The sequence below is a fragment of the Macrotis lagotis genome, chromosome X (assembly GCF_037893015.1).
Source record: "Macrotis lagotis isolate mMagLag1 chromosome X, bilby.v1.9.chrom.fasta, whole genome shotgun sequence".
In the NCBI taxonomy this organism is placed as follows: domain Eukaryota; kingdom Metazoa; phylum Chordata; class Mammalia; order Peramelemorphia; family Peramelidae; genus Macrotis; species Macrotis lagotis.
Genome location: NC_133666.1, coordinates 565752959 through 565778039, shown reverse-complemented (window position 1 = coordinate 565778039; position 25081 = coordinate 565752959). Strand labels below are relative to the sequence as shown.

The following is a 25081-nucleotide window of genomic DNA, read 5'->3' as shown; positions in this document are numbered from 1 at the left end:
AGGGAGAGTGAGAAGTACAAAGGAGAGAGCAAGGTAATATACAAAATTAAAGGATAGACAAATCACTTTTATCGGATAGATGAGTGAGGTGCATCTAAAATGGATTTTGGAGGAAGGAACATCAAAGACATAGAAGTGTGATGAATGAAACATGAAGGGAGACGCAAGAGATAAAGCTGAAAGAGTTGAATTGGCATTAAGATTTTTTAGACTTGAAAGTATCTTACACTGAGGAACTGAGGTTCAAAGACATTAAGTGATATGCTCACTATACTGAGAGGTCAGTGTCACTGCAGTAGAGTACACATAGGGCTACCTGACAAACAAAGGTCCTTAAGTATATGACATTACTAGGATTGTTGGATTATGCAAGTCTATCCTGACAAAAAGGCAGAGGTTCAAGAGTAGCATGGGCTGCCTCATAAGACTTTAAGCACAAGCCACACTATTCAAAGATGTGGACAGTTTTGACTAATTGGAAATCCAAAGCAGATTTTGAATAATAAAATGATTGAACATGCCTCCTTCCTCACAGCAAAGGCAGGGACCTACTAGAAGACAAATGCTGTATACATCTCTAAAAAAAGTAAAGTGTGAAGAGGATTTTTCCTTTCAGAAATATTGTGATGTAAATACAAAAAGGATCAAAAACATTTTAAAACAAGTCTAGTTTTTAAACTAGATTTCTAAACAAATTTAGAATTATATTCTAGAGTTTTATCATCATACTGTTACATTATGACTTGTTTTCATTTAGAAGGAAACAGGTCATTCACTTTAACTTTACGGCCTTGATACCATAATAAATATATAAATATCTTAGACATTCATTAGCTACAACACCATGGAAAACCTACTTCGCTTCTATACATTATTTATAAAAATACAAATAATGGTAACTGAACTACAGGGTTTTTCAGTGAAGACAATTTTTAAGCTTTAAAACTTTAAGGAAGTGAGAAAACTGAGCATAGCTAGCAAGAAAAGAGCCAGTGAAAAAGGTAATAATGCAGATAAAAATGAAGGACTGTTTGAGGAGAATAATTTCTGGAGATAGATTTAAGACCTACATGGAGGATTTAGCAAGAAGACCCACCTCTTCCCTCAAGACTAGAGCAAAAGCTTGATGCTCTCTATCTCATTATTTATCCTGGATATTAATTTCTTGTTAAGTCATTCTGTGTCATTTCCCATTCAGAGGGCATTTTCCTTGGTTTTTCTGCCCACAAGCAAAAGAAGAATCATACAATTCTACCTCCTCACCAGCATCTGTCATCTTCGTTTTTTCTTAGCTTTATTTTTCTCCTTTCTTTAAATATAGTTTCAAAGACATTTTCTCACTAATCTCAGCTCAATGATAGCTTACAATCAAAAGGTTGCTTTTGTAGTCACCATCTATGATCTGCCAATGCTTTCAATCCAAGGACATTCTCCAAGAAACCAAAACTATAGATTCTGGCTGTACTATATTGATGCTTTAATTATAAACTACTTTCTCAAGTAGGTCCTAGCATACAAGTAGGTCTTTGCACACTAGAGGTACGTAAGAAATAGATTTATGATCAATGATCACACTGGTAAAACTCCATCATTAGCTGATGATTAGAACTGTTAATCTCTACTTAAATTTGTCTCATTGTATTGGAATTAATTTTACTTATAAATATCAATATAAGCAAGAATCCAGTTTTTCTATGCAAGTTTAAGTTCTGTTTATTTTCTACACAAGATATGGCTTAAAAGCAGTTATTATACAGAGATGATCTGATAAGTGATATATGAGTTAATGGAGTCTTCTTGGATTCCTCTTCCACAGAAACTTTAATTAGCTTCCTCTATAATCCTGCTTAGCAGCAAAAGGTGTTTGAAAATTTATACAAATGTCTCATTAACAGGAACTTGGTATAAATAGCACTGGACATATAGTATATAATTCACAAACCAATAAGGTCAATTGTGGAATTATGAAATTAATGTGAGCTTTTAAAACCTTAAGACTGAGTGATCTGCAGTGTTTCCAACATGTCTTCCACTGCCTTAAGAGAGTATTTGGTTTCCTTCTTACTTCGACCTGCAAACTAAAAAGAAAATGAAATTAAACTCATAAATTAAATAACAATGAAAATGTCACTTTTTATTTTTATTTTTTTGGTTTTTCCAAGGAAATGGGGTTAAGTGACTTGCTCAAGGTCACGTAGCTAATAATTATCAAGTGTTTGAAGTCGAATTTGAACTCAGGTCTTCCCGATTCCCAGGTCAGTGCTCTATCCACTGTGCCACCAAGCTGCCCAAATGTCAGCTTTTTTTTTATAGGAAAGAGACAATACTTTCCAATCTTATTTTTTTTAGTAATAAATTGGGGTTAAGTGACTTGCCTAAGGTCATATAGCTAGGTAATTATTAAGTGCTTGAGGGTGGATTTGAACTCAGATCCTCCTGACTCCAGGGATGAAGCTCTATTCATTCCCCACCTAGCTGCCTCCAAAAGCAATACTTTATCAGATGCAGTAAGTTCAATGATCACCTCCATCAAGATGACTCACAGATCTTTGTTTTGTACAAGCATTTTTCCCCCAAGCTCCAGTACTGTATCAATAAGTCTATTGAACATTTCAAACTAGATACACTCATAGAAAAAAGAACACACCCCTATCTTTCACATTTCTCTACTACTGTTGTGAGGCCCATCATCCACCAGCCATCCAGGCTTCTGTCATTCTTGAGTTTTTTCCACATTCCATATGATATATTACCAAGTTCTGTTTCTCTCTCTGCCTCTTTCCCATATATTCTCTTACTTCCACTTAGATAGCCATCATCCTAGTTCTTATCTCTCACCTTAACTATTACATCACCTCCTGATTGGTCTTCCTGACTCAAATCTCTCCATACTCATAAGTCAAAGTGATTGTCACTAAACCACACTTCAGACCATGTAATTCCCTTAACCCAAATGCCAGGGTTCCTTATTGTTTCTAGAATGAAATACAAACTCTTTTTGATAACTTCAAAATCTGGGTCCAACCTGCTTCCTCAGCCTAGCTGACTATTATTCTCCTGCTAGGAAGGGGAGGGGGGGGAGTAAACATGTATTTATAAAGAGGCTATTCAATGTAAGATGCCATGCTAAGTGCTTTAGAAATATTGACGCCGATGATCCTCAGAACAACCCTGGGAAGTAAGTGCTGTTATTACTCTCATTTTATAGTAGAAGAAACAAGGCAAATAGATTAAATGATGAGGATCAAAAAGATAGGAAGTGTTTACAAAGAGGTTTGAACATGGGTCTCTCTAATTTAGAGTCCCTATCCCACCATATGACCTCAATCAGATAATCAGTCATTCTGATGATATCTGTAGCATTTTTTTACTGATCTTCATACACACACACACACACACACACACACACACACACACACACACATATGTATATAAAACATTTTATCTCCTATCTCCAAGTCTTAGCACGGGCTATGTCCCTTTGCCAAGAAAGCAGTCCCTCCTCACTTCTACTGCTAAAAAAAAGTATTGTTTCCTTTAAGTTTTTGCTTAAACATCATCTTCAGCATAAGATCCTCTTGACCTCCATACCTGGAAGGGTATTTCCTTAAAATTTTTTTTTCTATTTCATATATTCATGTTTGACTACTAATATATTCCAAGCTACTTTGGGGAAGGGAATTTCACTCTTATCTTTGTAATCCCCAGCATCTTAAATGTAGTAAACATTTACTAAATGCCTGTTGACTGAAGCAGAACTATTTTAGCAAGAGGATTACAAAAATACTCCAAAACAGAACATATGAGGAATTTTAAAAATCATTTAAAAAAGATTTAATAAAATAGTTAATCATATAAAATAAGATTTCTTAGCTAACTTCTTAACCTATCATACATGCTCCTTAAATTTGTTCTCTTTAGAATTGAAAAATTCTGAAGATCAATTTGAATTTCTATTTTAGTATGAACAGCAACTTCTCCCACAATTAAAGATGTGGGGCCTTTTTTACTCTGAAAATGCTTGAAAAAAGTAAGGTACTCTAATAAATTCAACACATGTATTTAACTCTTAAATTGCTTTTTAAAAAAAATGCTTACTGTCTTGTGGTGGTTGTACCTTTAAAAAATAAAAGCAACACTATATTTCTTGGAAATGCTAATCAAGAGGTTCTCAATGAAAATATACAATACAATGCAATATATACACTCTTATGTATTGTGACCATGTAAAAGATATAGTTCCAACTTATAATTTATAGAAATAAAAGAATATATAACATCAAATATCTTTGTATATTGGTAATACAATAAATTCAATACAATTCCTATAACCAATGAGAGTTGGAGTGTGCTGCTGACAACCCCATGCTGATTTCAAAATGAGTTTTCTAATGGGACTGACAATTCCCACCACTCAGCAGCCTGATTTAGTACAGATTTATTGAGTAGGACAGCATATTCTTTTAGAGAAAAGGAACTGAATTTTAATATACTTGCTCTGAACTTTTCCCATCTTTAAAAGAATTGTCTGAAATTTGCTCTTGGAAACACTATTCTATATAAGTTACTACCTAAACAGTCAATAAATTTTAAGTGAATATTTTTTTCTTCAAATACCAATGCTGTCTTAAATACTTAGTTCTTGATTAATGATGTGTTCCTTCTCTCTTGTAATTAACATAATTTAGCAAACTTCTCATAACCTAGTAAGAAAGAGTAAATAATGAAGCACAAGTAATATCACAGACTAACAGCTTTAGGTAACCTGTCTATGACCTCTCAAACTGCAGTTTAACTTCAGGATTCCCCTACTTCCTTTCTATTGTTAATATCATTTAATATAGGAAAAAAAAAAGAATGAGAAAAAGTCTTGAAAATAACACCAAGAATGGAAAACATGGAAAAATAGGATTCTAGGTATTAAATATAATTCTTAAAATATGCTTTATTGCACAAAGCAGATATAAAATTACATTTAAACTTGTGTTTTCACAATAACATTAAAATAAAAAGTTCTAAAGTATATAAGAAACTACTTACTATTTCTATTACTCTTTTAATTTCTATTACTCTATTAATAACTCAGGAATTCAGGGAGAACAGAAAGCCTTTTATTCTACCTCTCCAATTAAAGAACAACAGTCCAATTAGATACTTTCATGTCTAATTCCTTGAGAAAAAAGGTTTGATGAAGGGAGAAAAATAGGATACTATGCAGAAATATTTATTCCAAATAATCTCTCAACAAAAACAAAAATCTTCTGCAAGAATGGATGCTAGAATGCAATATTATGTATCAGTAAGACTATATTAATGCAGAAGAACATAGAATTTTATCTTGAGGCCCTGAATCAAAATATCAGTTATATTAAGTTGTGACTATTTTTTTGTAATTCAAACAAAAATACAATCAAGACTAAAGTGTCAACATTACTGACATTCCAACACAATTCAGAAGAAACAAACCTCTTTGTGTCAAAAACAAATAAAAGGAAATTTCAAACTCTAAATCTATCACTTTACATTTTGCCTGACAAGCAGTCATATTGTCTATTCCAAAATTAGCTGGCCATTTAACTGATTAAGCCAGAATACCATTTTCCCCCAAAATCATGATTTAATTTTCTATTGCCCAAATGGTTTGTAACAGTATCATTTTTGCAATCATAAATAACATATAGACTGCCAACACTGAAGTATTTAACAGTGTACCAAAGAAGCATTTATCTGGAAAATTAATACAAGTAGGATCATTTTAAAAGTTTTTTGTGAGCATTAATCAAACTTGTCTACCAGTGCTGAAAATGATTCAGCCACTTAACATGCTAAACCAATTATGAAGAACAAGAACAAGAACTAGTCATATTTTCTTTCATTAATAAGTGAAAAGAAAAGGAAATAGGGCTTAAGAATTCACTTTCTAACTTAAAATACTCAGAAACATTATTAAAAAATACATGACATAAGTCAAGAAGTTTTCAGAGTCTATACTAGAATATAGCCAATTCATTGATTAAAAAGTATTTCCATGGTAATCATAAATTGTATAAATGATACAATTCTAAAGTTCTTATCTATAAAATGGGGATCATATCTAACTGAATGTTGTTGATCATAAAATTAACAACTTTCAAACATTAAAGGCTATATGAACACTGCATGTTATTATCATGAGAACTGAATTCATTGTATTTTATTTTTAAAATTTTCCTCTTTGTTGATCTAAGGAAAATTTCAGATAAAAAACATAAACACACACATACATATACACATCTATGCATATAATTTTTTATCTTAAAATATATGTATGAGTATAAATGTGTGGTATATATGCAGACTTGGACTATCCTCTGCATATATAGAGAGAGCTAACCCATGATTTTACTGTATATAAATACAGCAAAACATTATTCATTTTATAATGATTCAGGACTTATGCTGGAATAAAATTTATCTTTACACTTCAGTAAAAAGCATTTAATAGATTGCTAGTATAAATATAACCAGCAGGACACAGACTACCCTAAGGGAACAAATATTTTTAAATTCTGTGGCAGCTCTCACTCAAATAAATTTTTTTTATTAAAGCTTCTTATCTAAGATTTGCATTAAGGCTGGCACAATAACAGTATTTTGTTTATAACAGGAAGATTTCTTCAAAAGCCTGTCAGAAGGCACTATAACATAAACCCTCATTTTACAGTAGTTAAAAGTTTAATAATGATTAACATGCATAGAATCAGTTAGTAACAGATCAGATTTCAAATTCAAGTCTTTGTTTGAAAAGAAGTTTGGCTAGTTTGTACTATGTATCCTTGAATAAAATAAAAGTGCAACCCTCTTACCTTCTCCCCTCTCCCCAAAAAGTGAAAAATCAAACACATGCAATGACATTTCACTAATCCCTGCAGTCTTCTTCCCATTTATTCTCAATTGAGTTTCTACTACTACATTTGTAGCTTCACATGATCCAATAGTGAAGGCAATTAGTTTATATTATTTCAAAAAACTTAAGTGATCAATATATGTATAAACTGGAATTCTATCTAGAATCTTTAACTCACTAACAGCTGTAGTGTTCTTCATTTAAAGTCTGTCACAACCACCTATCCTTTCAGTCTGACTTCATTTTATACTCCACCCCACAAAAATGCATCTGCTATTCTAATCCAACTGGCCTGCTATTCCTAACAGGTTCCCTCTCTTTCTTTACCCTTGCCTCTTAAAAAACTTAAAAGAAAAAAAACAGCAATCACTTACTACACAAGGACCTTCCTGATCTTCCCCAGTTGTATTTCATTTCTTCTAAACTTACTTTGCATAATATATATATATGTATATATATATATACACATATATATATATATAATATTGATTCCGAACTCCTCAAAGGGCCTTTTTTCCTTTTTTGTACCCCTAGGGCCTAGAACACTATCTTAGACATATAAGTATTTAATTGCTTGTTGAATTAAACAGATATGAAGGAAACCATTCTTATCATCTACTCCTTCCAATCATTCAATACTCTAAAGAATATAAAACATTTCATGAGCCTTTTCTGTATAACAGGGGGCATTTGTCTTTTGCCTTGAGGATATATAGCTTTTGTGCTTTCTTCACCCAAAGAAAGTGTGTCTTCCTCAAAAAAACAACCAAAAAAATCTGCCTTGTATTCATTTTTATATACTTATTTCTATATACTCATTGTCCATCTTGTATTTTCGTATCAAATGTTAAGCACCTTGAGGCAAGGGTTGTTTTACTTTTGCCTTTGTATTCCTAGCACTTGGGAGTAATTGACACATAGAAGATTACTATTAAATCTTATCAACTGATTTGTCTGACTGAATTCAACTTAATTGAAAACACTTTAATATAACACAAATGTGAAGCAGAAAACAATTGCTTCACAAAGTAACTTTCCCCACTATAATAATGCTATATATTGTTTTGCAATTTTTATTTGCTTTTAAGTCTTCTTTCTCCTATTAACCACGAACTCAGTCTTCAGACTTCTGTTCTTACTAATCTGTAATAACTTCAACTATTACTCAATGGTCATCCAACCTCTAATTTTAGCTTCAGAAGTCTTATTCCCTGAGTGTGTGTGTGTGTGTATCAGCTAGATTCTAGGAAAACAAAAGGATTAAATTAGCTCATGCAAAACTTTTTTCTGAGTCTCATACCATTCAATACTCCTAAGTAGCTTAAAAAGTTGATTCAAAAGAACTTGCAATCAACAAAATTTTAGGCAACATTGCAAACAAATGCTAAGTCCTTCTACTCAGCTCCTGAGTAGTACCACTAGTAGTAGAATAGTACTACCACTAGTAGTAGAATAGTACCACTATTATATGCTAATGATGCTCACTCAGTCCTATACTACAAGTGTAGATTAATATTCCTAAAGTACATCTTTGAACATGTCACCCTCTAAGAATCTATAGTAACTTCCTGCTGAATCTACTACTCCATTTTTTCTTAGTCTAGAACCAGTTAATCTTTGTTCCTCAGTTTACTGGGGAGGGGGGGATGCCAGTATTCCCCTTCCTCTTAATGCCAACCAGAGTACGTCCTTAATCCTATTCCTTAATGTCTGTACTTCTAATTTTCCCTTCCAATCCTCATTTTTTGACCATGTCTTTTTTCAATGTCTTCCTTGATCTCTCTATAGCCTAAATAGTCGATCATTTCCTGGCTCCCAACACTTTCTCCTTCCTAGTTTGTGACCCTACTCTCTTTCTAACTGTGTTGTTCATTCCTTCTAACTCTATACTTTACTGGATCATTATACAATCTGACCCTACATACACTAGTATAACCCAGGTCTCTGTTATAGGACTTCTTTTCTTTAACTAAACTCTCTCTTTGATCTCAAAATTTATATTGGTTCAATTATCTCTAAAAATTTACAAATCAGTATATCTTCCCTCATCTCTCAAGCTCAGGTACTATGACATCAACTTTGCTGGACATTTTTACAACTCTCCAATGGTCATCTTGAACTCAACATATCTAAAATTAAACTCCTTATCTTTCTCCTGAAATGCCCCCTTCTTCTAATATCCTTATTATCATTAAAAAGATTATTGTTTTATAACCTTGGAGGCATCTGCTTGACTTTTCTTTCTCCCTTCTCCATAGCCAAACAGTAGCAAAAGTCTTATAAATTCTACTTTCACAAAATTGTTCACTTCCATTCCTTCTCTTGACACATACCACAATTAACATTTCTAGATTATTTTCACATTATTCTTTCCAATTCACTTTATTTTCTAGTCAAACTGACCTAATTTCTCTCCCCTTTACATATTTCATTTTCCACCTCCAAGACTCTGCACAGGTTGCTCCCTCTCCTGCCAAGTTCTGAAATGTTCTACCTCTTCATCTCCTTTGGAAATCCCTAATTACACTAAAAGATTAACTCAGACATCACTTTTTTTTAGGTGTTTTTTTTTTTTGCAAGGCAAATGGGGTTAAGTGGCTTGCCCAAGGCCACACAGCTAGGTAATTATTAAGTGTCTGAGGTCAGACACTGCACCACCTAGTTGCCCCTCAGATATCACCTTTTATACAAGGTTTTACCGGACAACTTCTTCCTTAGTTGATACTCTCCCCAACCCTGAGGAAATTAAAAAGTTTATTCTTATTTTTTATACTGAATTTTCTGGTTGTATCTTATTTATCCTCACTAAAATCTAAGTTACTTGTAGATACAGATCATTTTCATTTTGACTTTGTAACCCCAGTGTTTATAAGGCCCAAAAGCACTGAACAGATGATGAATAGAACAGAAAGGATTTTTTTTTCTGCCCTGTGACACTATGAAAGTAGGCCCCAGTATTGCAACACCTTATCCAGAGGTTCCTAATAAAAAATCCAAGCTATAAATACTCCATGCTAGACTAGAGGAAATGAATACAGGAATCTCATAACATCTTCCGGTCTATCCAGTAACTTTTCAATATCACCTAACTAAGCTTATAAATTCTTGGTTTGTCTGTGTACAAATATTATTAATAACACTGCTTTCCACAACTGTGCATCATTTTTGGTTAATTTCTACAATATAAAATGATCATGTTTACAAACAATAATCTCACATTGAAATGCGCTTTACAATTTACAAAGTACTTTCTTCACAATGGCTCTATGAAGTATAGTCTAAATACATTCTAGATTGACTTTGTTGTAAACTTTATTTGTCCATAATACTAAATTTTATTCACAAGCTAAGTCTTTGTAGTTTGCTCTATCTTTTCTTCATATTCAACTATTCCTCCCCTTCACACAATGACACTCCTTTGAAACTTCCTCTTTTCTGTCAGTGGTGCACATTTTACTCATGCTCAAAAATAAGAGTTATCTCAGATTTCATTCTTTAAATTGCTTAAGCCTTGAGCCTAATATGGCTTTATTATCATACTTATCTTCAGACAAGACAGTGAATCAAATAAAAACCAATTTCCTTTGAATTAAATAAAAAAACAACAAATATCTTATTACTATTTGGACATAAGTCTTATACTACAAGTATAGATTAATATTCCTAAAGTATATCTTTGAACACATCACTTTCTATTTAAGAATCTATAGTAACTTCCTACTCCCTACCGAATTCATTCTAAATGACTAAATTCAAGACTCTGCATAACTTGGCTCCAACTTAAACATCCAACTTCTTCAGTCCACAAAGTACACAGAAGTGATTCTTATACAAGCTCCACCAATTATATTTAGGTCTTGGGGATAAAGAGCTTACAAGTTTCTAAAAGATAGTGGAGAAAAATAAGTATGTACAAATGCACAAATCAGTATACAAGTTAACAATAACATAATCTCACTACAATTTACTTTAAGGCTTATTTTTGGGAAACTGTAAAACTCCATAAATGATAACAAGTAACCTACAAAAGTGAGGACCTTCTTTTCTAATATCAATATTTCATCAAAATTACCATACAGCAAAAAGATCAAATATAGCTGTGTCTAAAGAGTTAAAAAATAATTTGTAGTGAAACTAAAAGAAATGATGAGCTGATTGACTAACAGGACAGGAAAAGAACAAGAAAAATGTTGGAGAGCATATGGGAAAAATGAGAAATTAATGTACTACCTTGGGGAGTTGTAAACTGATTCAATGATTATTCTGTGGAACAATTTGGAACTTATGCCCTAAGGGTGATAAAATCATGCATACCCTTTGTCCTAGCAATACAATCGCTAGGTCTGTAATTCCAAAGAGATGAAAAGGACCTATAGGCACAAAAAATATTTAGAGCAATTCTTTTCTGGTGGCAAAGAATTAGAAATTTAGAGAATATTCAGCAACTGGAGAATACAAATACAAATTATGGATGTAATTATGGTGGGATACTATTCTGCTATAACAAATGATGAACAGGGGCAGCTAGGTGGCGCAGTGGATAAAGCACTGGCCCTGGAGTCAGGAGTACCTGGGTTCAAATCCGATCTCAGACACTTAATAATTACCTGGCTGTGTGGCCTTGGGCAAGCCACTTAACCCCACTTGCCTTGCCAAAATCTAAAAAAAAAAAAAAAAAAAATGAACAGGATGCTCTCAGAAAAACCTGGAAAGAGATGCAAAATGAAATGCACTGTGCACAAAGTAACATCAGTAATGTAATATGATCAGCTGTGAATGATTTAGCTATTCCCAGTTAGGTGGTGTAGTGGATAGAGAATCAGCCCAGGAGTCAGGACATGAGTTCGAATCCAGCCTCAGACACTTGCCACTTACTAGCTGTATGATCTTGAACAAGTCATTTAATCCTGATTACCCTCATATCCAGGGCCATCTCCAGTCATCCTAATTCTTATCTGGCCACTGGACCCAGATAAGCTCTGGAGGAGAAAGTGAGACTGGTGACTTAGCACAGCACCTCATCACTCAAATCCAATTTATGTGTTTGTCATGGCCTCACTTCCCTGATGTCATGGTCTTCTTCTAGAATGAAGGACAAAACAACAGCTATTTCCAGCTGTTGGATCCAAAACAACTCTTAAGTATTATAATGAAAAATACGACCCATCCCCAGAGAAAGAACTGATAGTATCTCAATTCAGACTGAAGCATACTATTTTTTACTTTATTTTTCTTGAGGATTGGGGGGGGGGGGGTGGACATCTATATTTTCTTTCACATGACTATTATGGAAATCTTTTTTATGACTACACCAATATAACCTATATTGAATTGCTAGGGGTGGGAAGGGAGGAAGGAAGAGAATTTGGAATTCAAAGTTTTAAAAATGAATATTTAAGGTGGCACAGTGGATACAGCACCAATCCTGGAGTAAGGAGGACCTGAGTTCAAATCCAGACTGACACTTAATAGTTACCTAAGTCACTTAACCCACTGCCTTGGCCCCCCCCCCCCCAAAAAAAAGAATGTTAAAAATCATTTCTACATGTAACTGGGCTTAAAAAAGATCAGGAATAATGAGTTGTTTGATTTTAGAAAAACATGGGAAGACATGAAATAACAGAGCAGAACCAAGACAATGTTTTACATTAATAACAATAATATTATTCTAAGAATCACTCTGAACAATTAAGTCATTCTGATTATAATAGCTGGAAGAGACCTTAGAAATCATTTAGTCCAATTTTGTCTTTTTGTAGATGAGGAAACTGAGCATCAGAAAAGTTAAATGGCTAGCCAAAAGAAACACAAAGTCATTAGCCGCAAAAGGAGGATCTGAATTTAGATTTTTTTTAACTCTTGTGTTTAGGATCTACCCACTCTAACCATACTGCCAGGTAGTTCTTTACTATACCATAGTTCTTTCTTATGAGGTTGTATAGTGAAAGAGAAGCTACTCTAACATAAAAAATTCAATAATGAACTAACCACTTACAAAATTAGTAAATTCAAAAAGCCTCTGAGCTTAATTTAACAGTTTCTCTCCTGACCCACTGTGTCAACCTAATTGTTTCTCTCTCTCTCTCTCTCTCTCTCTCTCTCTCTCTCTCTATATATATATATATATATATTTATATATATATGTACATATGTCCAGAGGAGTTTCAAAACAGAATATCAAACAATGATTCTCTTTATAACTAATGTTGTGAAAAAAATCAATCATTTTTTCATTTTTTGTCCACTTTAAGAATTAATACATAATTAAAATTATAAGCTGATTTTGGTAATGGCATAGCAAACTTATTTTCATAATTTTTAATTTGCTTTCAAGATAAAGCCTCAACCAAAACTTTTCTTCCTTTACTTACAAAGAAAAAATGTAGATCCCCAATTTAAGTTACTTGACATTTTTAAATGGCCTTTTCACAGTAACAATTACCTTTGGATAATGAGAAATTGTGATACCTGTGTCCTCCTGAACAAATCACTATAAAAATGTTCTGGATCTCAGTCTCAGTTTGCCTGTCTATAAAATGAGGAGATTAAAACTAGGAGATCTCTAAGGACCTTTCTAATTTTAACTCAACTCCTAAAGTTCTTTCACGTAATAGAAAGGTGAAAAGGCACTGTGGGACAACACTATAAATTGGGAGTTGTTCCCTGGGAGAAATTAGGCCCACAAGAGGGTAAAGTGAGCTAGGATTGAACCCAAATCTTAACTCTAAATACAATACACTCTCCACTGTTAAACCAGAAAAATCACTATTAACTATATTACCCTTCTAGATGAAGACCACTAAGATGTACTTTTAAATTTACAAAAGATAAAAGGAAGCTCAGAAGGAAGTACTTTTGAAAGTTACATGAGTAATCTATTATATACTATACCTTTAAAAAGCAAGCTATATGAAATAGATTCAGTTTCATCAAGTTTTTTTAGGATTAAGTTTTATGAATGGAAATTTACATTTCTGAGCTTGAAATTCAGAAAAAAAATAAAAACAAAACCACATATGTGTGTGTATACACACACACACACACACACACACACACACAAAATTAGAACAGGATTTCGTTCTAATTAAACTTCAGAGAAAAAATTAATGCTTTTCTGTCACTCATACAATTTTAAAATATACAATCTGCTACTGTTTATCCTTTATTTGCAAAGAAAATAATGACATTGGGGAAGTGATGCCATGACATACACATAAATCAAATCTGAGTGAGTGAATGCTATGCAAAGTCACCAGCCTTATTTTCTCCTCCAGGACCATCTGGGTTCAGTGGCCAGATATAAATTAGGATGACTAGAGATGGACCTGGATGAGATTCAATCAGGGTTAAATGACTTGACCAAAATCACAGTCACTAAGTGTCAAGTGTCTAAGGCTGAATTATAATTCAGATCCTTCTGAGTCCAAGGCTGGTGCCCTATTCATTTGTGCCAGCTAGCTACCCTAACACACAATCTATAATAATAAAAACTGACATTTTAAAATGTAGCTACAATCTTGATAAAGCTGGTCAATGGAAAGGGATCAAGAGGAGAGAGAGAGATGGAATGGTAAATGTACACATCTGCATACTTTGCTTTAAATTCAAGAACAGTATGCACTGACTACCCATTTTTACTCATTCTTCTAAAAATCATCCTCTTTCCCTGGTAGGTAAGCAATTCCTTGCATTCTTTTTTTGTTTTGTTTTGGCAAGGCAGTGGGGTTAAGTGACTTGCCCAAGGTCACACAACTTAAGTGTCTGAGGCCACATTTGAACTCAGGTCCTCCTGACTCCTGGGCCAGTGCTCTTCTATCCACTGCGCCACCTAGCATTCTTAATGTACACTGCCACACATATAATTTTGGGTGGTAAAGGATAGAGGTGTCAGACTCCTAGCATGCAATTTCTCAAACTAGATTAAAATGTAACTGAGAAATCTTCAACAAAATAAATTAAAAAATATAATACAACACAGATAATATTAATTTGTAGTTTTCTAGGTCAATAAGTAATTTGCAGAGATTCATTTCTATTTGAGTTTGATACTACCAATATAAAATATTAGAAGTTTAATAATTTAATTTGAAGATCAAACTTTTTTAAATAGAGAGTTTAGGACCTACTATTTGGATTGTCAATTTTATGATGAGTTTCTGTTATTTCTATTTTAAATTCTTGTAAATATACACTAAATATAGTATTGAAAAACTTTTTAAGTTAAATCATGGTTTTCTCAGTAATTCAAATTATAATTTCAGGTTAAAGTTTTTCTCTCTCAATTTCTGAATACACTTCTAACTGGTAATGGCTAATATGCTAACCTGAAGGTCATTTATTACAAATAATCATCGCTAAATGTATATACATTTGGATATTCCTGTTTATCTTAATTAAAGCTGGGGTACTCATATAAAACGTATAATAAATTCACATAATAAAAATTTTTGGATACATTAAAAGTCACTCTACTTCTAGATGTGGCTTCTTCAACAAACAATTGATTTTGAAAAGCAAACCTACTTGTTATACAATTTGCATGGACTGAACTTAAAGAAATATAATATACTAATGGAACTAGTTGATAATATAAAATTACATTTCATATACTAACCTGATATGCTCTGTTTATCTGACTAGCTGCCCAACCAGCATATTTCATATTGTCCTTTTTCATTTTTGCACTTGCTTTTGGATTTGAAGCAATATGACTTGCAGACTATAAACAGAAAAAGAAAAGTTAAATTTACATTCCTTTCCCTAGCCAAGAAAATTATGAATTTATGATATGAACCATATCAGTGTTCATAATTGTGATATGAAATATAACACTATTAAAAAGTCACTATGACCTTATAACACATTTAGACAGCAGATATAGTCTATAATTTAAAATGTGAACTTTATATAAAATCTAACAAATATAAAAGTGAAAATATGATTTTAAATATAATGTGGAGATTTAAAAAAAAGAGGAAGGAAATATAGCTGATTAAATGATTACATAGTAATACATAAATAACTAGAAGACCCCTCCCTCCCCAGCAAATTGAGTGAATCCTATATGAAAGATTTATGGAAAGGCACTGATAAGAATTCTGTAAGAAAATATGGAATAAGGGCAACTAGGTGGCACAGTGGAGAGAGCATCAGTCCTGGAGTCAGGAGGACCTGAGTTCAAATGTGGCCTCAGACACCTAATAATGACCTAGTTGTGTGACCTTGGGCAAGTCACTTAATCCCATTGATTTGCAAAAACAAAAAAGAAGTAACAAGAAAATATGGAATAACTGGGATAATCACACCAAAGAGATCAGAAATTTATTCTTAAATGTGGATTTCCATAATCTTTATGTTAAAAACCACTAGTTACTTTTTATGCCTCTATTTTATTCCTTCAGATTGGAGGAATTAAAGTATTTATTACTCTTCAGAATCTACTCTTTGGATTTTTAATTTTATGGTATCTGTTATAAAGGTTTAAAAAGTATCCTTATAATCTGCATTATCAATTTTTAAAAAAATTGAAAATTTGTGTCAAACTCTAATGTCAATTCTTATTAGACTATAGGATTTCGTTTACTCCATCTAGAAATCAATCAAGCTTCCACTATATCGTGAATAAAAGAATCTGTTTCTTTCTTTGCTAAGGTAAATTTTTTCCCAGTTTATGTTTAGTCTTATACATAAATTTTACAATCCTAAAGTTGGGAGAGATTTCAGAAATTATCTATTCTTTGAGAATTCAAATGATTATTTTCTAGGTCTTTCCTTCAATTATGTGTTTAAGTGCAAAATTTCTTATTCTTGAAATGGTCTTCCCTTCCCTCTCTCCAATACTTATAACATCTTTGTCTTTTGACATCCAAACATCCTTCAAGACATCTTGAACACAACTTTCCCCCATAAGGCCCTGCCTAATCTCCTTGGGTAGATATCTCTCACCTTCCTCAATCCTATTTCACTTCTCTTATCATGTTGTATTGTGTATTATAGTTGGAATTACTGCATATTTATTTCTTGGTTTGTATAGAAGTTAGATTATTTTCTTTCCCCTCTCCCTTCTGTATTTTCCCCCCTATTTATAGTTCAGAACTTTAGAGATAGTTGTTATTTAAACATTGTTTAATACACCTTCAAAATTATCTCTCTCCCTCAATCCTTATTACCAAACAGTGACCAAGTTGGTTTTTTTAAATCTAAACTTTACAACACCCCTTGCATCTGTTCCCTAATCTCCATTCACAGAGCCACCAGGCTAGTTCAGACCCTCAGCACCTCTCATCTAAATTAATAAAAAAATCCTAATCTCTTTCCCACTATTCTCTGCCCTTTACAATCAATTCTCCACATAACTGCCAATATTCCTAAAGCAGACTTCTAATTATTTCACTGAAATAATTAGTGGCTGAAAGAATCTTCAGAGGTTCTTTGATTCCATGTACTATTTCAACCTGCTGTGCACTAAAACCCCTATGATTTCCAGATTAAGTGTTGCCTACTCCAATTCTGTACTTGATTTTTTTCAAACCAAAATCTGAAACATTAATTTAATTTATTGAATTACTTACTAAATTCGGTCCAATGCCCTACCATGTCTAATATCTGAATTCTGTCTGAGTGTATTGACTATCTCTTCCAGTTTTGTTTCATGTGCAAATCTGATGAGCATATTATCCATATTTTTATCTAAAACACGATAATAAAAGTTAAATAACACAGAGCCAAGCACAAATCCCTGGGGCACTCCCCAGGAGATTTCCTGACATTAAACCATTAACAACTACTCTTAATTCAATAATTAAACAAGCTCTGGATCCATCTAAATAATTATCCCCATTTCTAAATTCAATTAATATACTTTTGATATCAAAAAACAAAAGAAAAGAACAGGTTAGCCAGGCATATCCTGTTCTTAAAGATCCTCAATAAATTTTTTTTGCAAAATCAATATTTGCTACTTTTAGTTTTTCCTTACCAATTTTAGTTCATTTTTCAACACTTCTAAGTACCATTAGCATCCTACCACTATTTTTATAGGACCGTGCTGTATTAATCTCATATTAAATAAATTTGTTCCTATCTCCTGAACAGATCTTTAAAGCACCAAAGCTGCTTGGTGACTTCTTTGTACATTAATTGTTTCTTTATATTTAATTCTATTTTTTCTCATTAGGCCTGAAATTCTGGAAACATGAATGGAAACAATCTTGAATGTCTTCCATTCTTTCTACACTGACTTTAATCTATGATTTCCCACATTTCATATATCCTAGTAAAATTATTCTTCTTGCTATTTCCTAAATTTCTATTTTATATCCTGCCTTCATGGCTATGTACAGGCTTCATGTCTGAAATGTTCCACTTTTTATCTGTGTAGAAGCTATATGAACCCAGTAGAATGTAAGCTCATTGAAAGCAGAGAATTTCCCCTCCACCACTCTCCCTTTTTATTTGCCTTTATATATACAGTACTTAACACAACACCTTGCACATATCAGGTAATAAATGCTTACTAAATTTAATGCTGTGCTGAATCTTGGCCTTCCAAAAAAGAGCCGAAGCTTATCAAAAAAGAGCCTAAAAGTTTTACCACATCAGAGTGATGATCAGTCAGAAGTGTAAAACAGGAACTATGGGTGGAGAAGGGCAAGTCAAGCAGTCTTCACAGCAAACTGTGAAGGTATGGGTCATTTATCCAATTCTTTTACAATTGAGACTACTACCTTTATTACTGACCAATCCCACAGTATACCTCAAGAACAGTCTCCAAAATATTTCTCTGACTTCTCCTTCCCAAAAGGAGTTCTTTCTTAGCATTTTCTTCTTCTTAAATTATTCTGAATTTCCCTATTTGTAGTGCCTGATTCTCTCCCACAATAGATGGTAAGCTGTTTTCGGGAATCTGTTCTGCATGTACCTGGCATGTATTAGATTATTAACAACTGTTTGATGAATTGACTTGAATAAAACTACTAACAGTTATTAGTCCATTACTATAATATTAACAATTCTCAGATTTTCAAGAGTGTTTTATCTTGAAACTGAAAATTTGTAAACTGTCTTTATTTCCAGACTACTTAAGTATCAGAGAGGAATTTATTCTCACTTTAAATTATCAGAGATTCTTAACCTTTTTTTTTCATGGACTCCTCTGGAGGTATAATAAATCCCAGATTGAAAATTCCTAACTCAAAAGAAAGTACTTACAAAATGTTTTAAAAAATTAAATGAAGAGAGTGAATTACTTAAACTTTCCAATTAATACATTTATATTCTACAGTGATGAATGGGTATAAATTTTTTTTTATCTGTGGTTAATGATACTGTCACTGGTAATAAAGAGCATAATACCCTCATCATGTCTTAGTGAAGTGTTTCAGATGCTTTAGCACATGAACAAGACAAGCGAAAAAACCTAAAACATCATTATCTGGGAGCCAACATATCAGAGGAATGGTCTACAGATAGTAATGTCTCATTTGAGTGGTGTGTGAGCATTCCCATCTCAAAGACTTTTTCATTGGGTAGGACCTGTCAGGGTCTATGTCCTATAGATACAATCTTCCATGTCAACTAGAGTGACCTCTCTATTATAAATCAAAAAAAAAAAAATCTGACTTTAATAAAATTTGCCAATCTTCCTCTTCCTGATTTCATTAGCATAGCTGCATTGTTATCCAAATATCAATATCAGTATATGTTATCCACATATCCACATGTCAGTATGACATATCAACTTCCTCATATCCAAGCCTATATTATAATTCTTGTCCATATTTTTACACAAACACAAACTGAAAAATGAATGTCCCAAGCACTAGAGACCTTTCTCTTGTTTTAACATTTCATGAATGGCATTGAGCTGTCCATTTCTTCTTTTTCACTATCACCATAAGATTTGCTAATCTCCTTTATTTTATCATGCTTATTATCTGTTACATGATTTCTGGTCAAGTCGATTTTGGCAATATACTGCAGACAAATACCTATCTTCCAAATGCCCTTTGCATAACTTGTTATTTTAGCTAGTATTTCAATAATGATGGCAAAATTTGATTTAAGTTTTATTTTTTTCACCCTTATCATCTTTCTAAGATTCAACTACCTGTAGAAAGACAATAATATATTCCATCTTCTTGCCCCCAAACATTTGTTAGAAATACAGACTGGGGGGGGGGTCTTTATAACTTTTTAAAGAATCTTTTGGATTCTAAATCTTTAAGATTCTAAAATTTTTAGAAAGTTTTATATTAACTTGGAAAAGGAAATATTACATATTAATTTTAGAAAATGCTCAGATATGCAATTAACACCAAAAGTATTTAATATTTCTAATAACAGGTTCAATCTCCTTGGTAGCTAGGATTAAAGGAATACCAATCATCATGCCTAGTTTAAAAAAAAATAACTTTTAAAATCTCTTTCACTTCAGTTCAACAAGATGATCTTTTTTGGTTTTATTTTTGCAGGGCAATGGGGTTAAGTGACTTGCCCAAGGTAATTATTAAATGTCTGAGGTGGGATTTGAACTCAGGTCCTCTTGACTCTAGGGCTGGTGCTCTATCCACTTCTGCCACTTAGCTGCGCCCAATAAGATGATCTTTAAATTTTTATCAAAAGATTATAATCAACCAAATTTAGAAGGAAGCAAGTAGTTGATGAGAGGTGGTATTTAAGCCTTTTACTTTTAGGTCTCAGTAAGTCCTATCTCTCCTATAACAAAAGGATCTCCTCCAATTAAGTGAATATTGTATTGTTATATTCATATAATTAAGTCTTGAATCTGAAACCAGACACAAACTGTGTGACAATGCGTAAGTCACTTAAAATCTCTGGGCCTTTTTCTCTACTTATTTGTAAAAAGGGATAGTAAATCAAGACTACTGAGGAGGAGCTCAGTATGCTCCATTTGTTTTCTAACTACAATAAGTCTCTAGAGGGCAGGGTCCACATTTTATCTCTTTACATCCTTGTCAACATTTAACTCAATGCAAGACATAGTAAAAATTTGTAATTCATTGATTCTTCTCTAAGCTCATTTTTTTGACCCTATATAATCAAAGAGAAATAGTTTGTTTCCCAACATAAAATCAATCCTATCCTATTAGGAAAACTAGAAACTAAGATGCCTTGAAAAATCTATTAATCTATAAATTTTTTTGTTCTTTTGTTTTGGTTTTTTGCAAGGTTAATTGGATTAAGTGACTTGCCCATGGTCACAAAGCTAAGTAAGTAGTAAGTGTCTGAGGCAGGATTTGAACTCAGGTCCTCCTGACTCCAGGGTCAGTGCTCTATCTACTACACCATCTAATTGTCCCTTAATATATGTAACTTGACAAATTTTTTTTAATAACATTAAATGAAGTTTAAAGTGCAAACTACTTTAAATTTAAAGTGTATATATATATATATATATATATATATATATATATATATATATATATATATAGACACAATAAGGTTAGGCATGGCAAAAACAACTTAAACACCATGAAATAAAAATAAAACTAGTTTAGCATGCTATTTCACTTCAAGAGAATACCTTAAACTTTTAATGATAGGTTTTACTTTTTATGACAAAAATACCAAAATGCTCAATTTACTTTTATATGTGTTTATTACATAACATATTCATACCTAAGTAGCAAAAACTACACTAAGACTTCTGGGACATCCTTGTGTACATGTGTATATGTGTGTATACCTGTTGTATATGTGCAATGTGTAAAATTCATTCTAAATTAGAATAATTTAAATTCATAATTAATTTTAGTTTTAAAGTTTAACTAAAACTAATCTTTGGAATAAAAAACATTAAAGTGAAAATATCGTTACTATCTAAAATTTAAAAATTATTACAAATTCAAATTACATATATGTAAACTACATGTAAGATCAAAACCATACAATCAGTATTTAAATGAGAAAAAAGTTGGGAGATGATTGAAAAAACAGATAATGATTTTTAAGTGAAAAAATTTTAAAACCATTTAGCATGTGTCTCAACTCACCATGTAAAGGCCAAAAAGAGCTCTCATGTTTCTGTTGTTCAGTTTCAATGCCTGTGCAAAATATTTTCTTGAAAGTTCGAGATTTTCAAGTCCACCTTGGGTATATTTAACCTGTTAAAATTGTAGGTAGTTGAAATCTGTATGTTTTACTACTTTGAAATGCAGCATAATTCATCATAACATAGGAATTACTCATTGCAGTAGTTTGATATTTCATATCCATATTCAAGTTGTTAAAGGAACTCATCTTAGAGCTCAAATGTCAACTGAAGCAGAACAAGATAAACACAACACTATAAGAAATTTATCTTTCTTTTTTATAACTGAATGCTTTAAAAAATACCTTTTCAGTAAGAGAAAAAGACATAATAACTTTAATGATATATTTGCAAAATAAAATTAAAGTGAAACACAGCATTTAATCCTCTGCTACTCAGGATTTTCAATAGCACATAAAATAAAGCTTTCAGTATGAGGTTGCCTTGTTGCAACTATTTTTATTATTGAAGTACTTCAGTCAAGCTTCAGTAATTACATTTCTTTAAAAATTTTCTTGAGTCCAGAGACAGAATTAAAATATCATCTCAAAAACTAACTGCTAGTCACACTTAAAACAACTATCACCTATAAAAAGACAATTAAATCCAACTTCTTGTCCCCATAGATTTATTAGAAATACAGACTTGGGAGAAAAAGCCTTATTATAACTTTTTTTAAAATTCTCATGGATTAACTTAGAAAAAGAAATATTACAAATAAGTTTTAGAAAATGTTCAAATATGTAGTTAACACCAGAGGTTTTTAAGTACTTCTACTGAAAAAGTTATCACTTCAAAAAAAATTAGAAATTTAATCATGATTAAATAATTAACACAAATAACAAATATAAAGGAATAGATTTTTATTACTATATTACATCTTAAATCCAATTGTATTCATTTAAACTTTAACACAAAACTAAATTATCAGATATTTTAAAAAATTATATACTTACCTAACATTACTAAGTCTCATTTTAAATAGAATCGCTTTTAACTATCTCAAATTATGCAACAGCAACAAAAACAAAATCACTATTAAAAATAAAATAATACTTTGGCAAATTAAATGATTATAACAGTTTAAAAAAAACACTTACTTCAGCAAATTGCTGACAGTATAAGTGGTTGTGTGGATTAGTCATCATAAGCTCCTCCAAACAGAAGGCTGCTTTTGCATAGCTGAAGAACATCAAGAACAAAAATTAATTCATCAAAAACTGCAGAAAATCATAAATGCCACTTAGAAAAACAGCAAGTTTTCCATCACATTAGCTATCATTTCATTCTCAAATTTCTTTTTAATTAAGCTAGTACAAGTATTTAGTTAATTTTAAATTTAAGAGATTAATTAAAAGTCTTCTTAAAATTTTTCAAAAGAATATCTAGTTAGTAAAAAAATACAAGTTTTTAGAAGATGTTTTAACAGCAACAGACATAACAGAGAAAACAAAAATTCCAACAAATGATAGAACTGTTATTACACTATTATAAATGTTTCTAAAAAAACATATTCTAATAACCTTCCTTAAGAAACTATAGCATACTTCAATGTACAGTTTATCTTCAATTTCACATATGAAATTACTATTCAGAAGAAATCCTAATGAATATGATTGCTATAAGTTCTGACACCTTGGAAATAAAAAAGAAGGTGGCTCCTTTACAATAAAAGGAAAAGACTACCTTTTTTAATATATTCTGCCAATATAAGAATAAAAAAAAGTGAAATGAAATTAGAATATCCACTTAAAACACTCTGTTGGGCTATGAATAAAAAGAGAAATTATGTATTACTTTTCTCCACTGTTTGATCTATTCAAATTTCAAATATAATTATAGATTCCACATCTGCAAATCAACTCATCAAGAAAAAGTGCTGGTAGTAGTAGTGAAGATATCTACAGAAAAATTAAAACTGAGAGCAGGAGTAACTTCTTTCTCACTTCATCCATGAAGAAACAGACTCCAAATCTTCTAATGCAAAGTATTTAGAACATACCATATTACCTATCTACAGAAAGAAAAGCTAAGACAAGACACTTCAAATCTATACCCTTTCCTAAGAGGCACAATAGTTTGAGATGAATACACAACATTTCAGGGCTAAACAAGTTTAATCACAGGTCTTGACTATGGCTCCAGGTTAGTATAAATCCAAGTCAGTATTTTAAAGTACCTCAAAAGATATTATTTGCAATATTAACAGAAAAGAACTGAGAACTTGATTTTTTTAATGAATGTAACCATTTTTAAACAGCTACAAGTTGTCTGTACCTATCCTATAAGAATGTGAGTTCCTTGACAGCAGTGACTGTTTTTGATTTTCTTTGTTATCAGTGGCACATAGTATAGTATTTGCCAGTACAAAGCAAATGTTTAATAAATGCTTACTGACTAAATAAATACTCTGTATTTCAAACCTATATTTTTATTTAAAAAACAAAACAAACAAAAATTATGTCACACATATACCACTTCCTATAATCAAGTCAATACAATAGTTCTAATTCTCAGATTGTCTCAAAATCTATTTCTCACACTCTACTATATTATAACTTAAGCTTAATCATAGAATACCTCTAAGTTTTCAGTTTGGGGAAAAACAGAGAATAGTTATTCTGTAACCTTAACTAGCTTCAAAGTTGAAGTAGATTTTGTTACACTATTTGAAGAGGGTGAGCTGAGTACAATTATCATTTCCTCAGGGCAAAAAATTACTTTCAGCTGCTTCCCTGACAATAATTTGTACTACTTTATAGCAAAATGGCTTGGGACTATCCTGTTTAACTCTAGAAGTACTTTCTACCCTGTTTCATTTCTCCATAGACTCTTTGAAGATAAATAAATACAATTTTATTTCTTAAAGCAGTAGCCAAAAAGTTATAATTAAAAATAGATAAATAGTATTTCATGCAAAAATTACCATCTTTCAGTAATGAATCTATGGAAAGTAAGCTTAATCACAATTAATACAAATTTAGAAATAACAAATATAAAAGGAATAGATTGTTATTACTGTATTACATATTAAATCCATTTGCAATCATTTAAATATAAGTACCATAAATAATAGGAAGGATCTTATATTTAAAGCTAGGAGAAACTTTACAGGTCCTTCTGAACTATGAGAATAGGTACTA

At 31.9% G+C, this 25081-nt stretch overlaps 1 protein-coding gene across 2 annotated transcripts in view; it reads right to left on the bottom strand.

The window, feature by feature from the left end:
- Positions 1-1687: 1687 nt before the first annotated feature.
- Positions 1688-25081, bottom strand: part of EMC2 (ER membrane protein complex subunit 2) — a 68952-nt gene continuing 45558 nt past the window's right edge. The window contains exons 8-12 of one of the 2 annotated variants that reach the window (XM_074201128.1): positions 23039-23120; positions 21901-22011; positions 15501-15605; positions 11494-11545; positions 1688-2078 (exon numbers count right to left, since the gene is read on the bottom strand). In XM_074201128.1, the coding sequence (XP_074057229.1) occupies positions 2062-2078; positions 11494-11545; positions 15501-15605; positions 21901-22011; positions 23039-23120 (367 nt within the window). In that variant the 3' untranslated portion in view covers positions 1688-2061. The remainder of the gene's footprint in view (positions 2079-11493; positions 11546-15500; positions 15606-21900; positions 22012-23038; positions 23121-25081) is intronic. The other variant, XM_074201127.1, reaches the window with a different exon arrangement.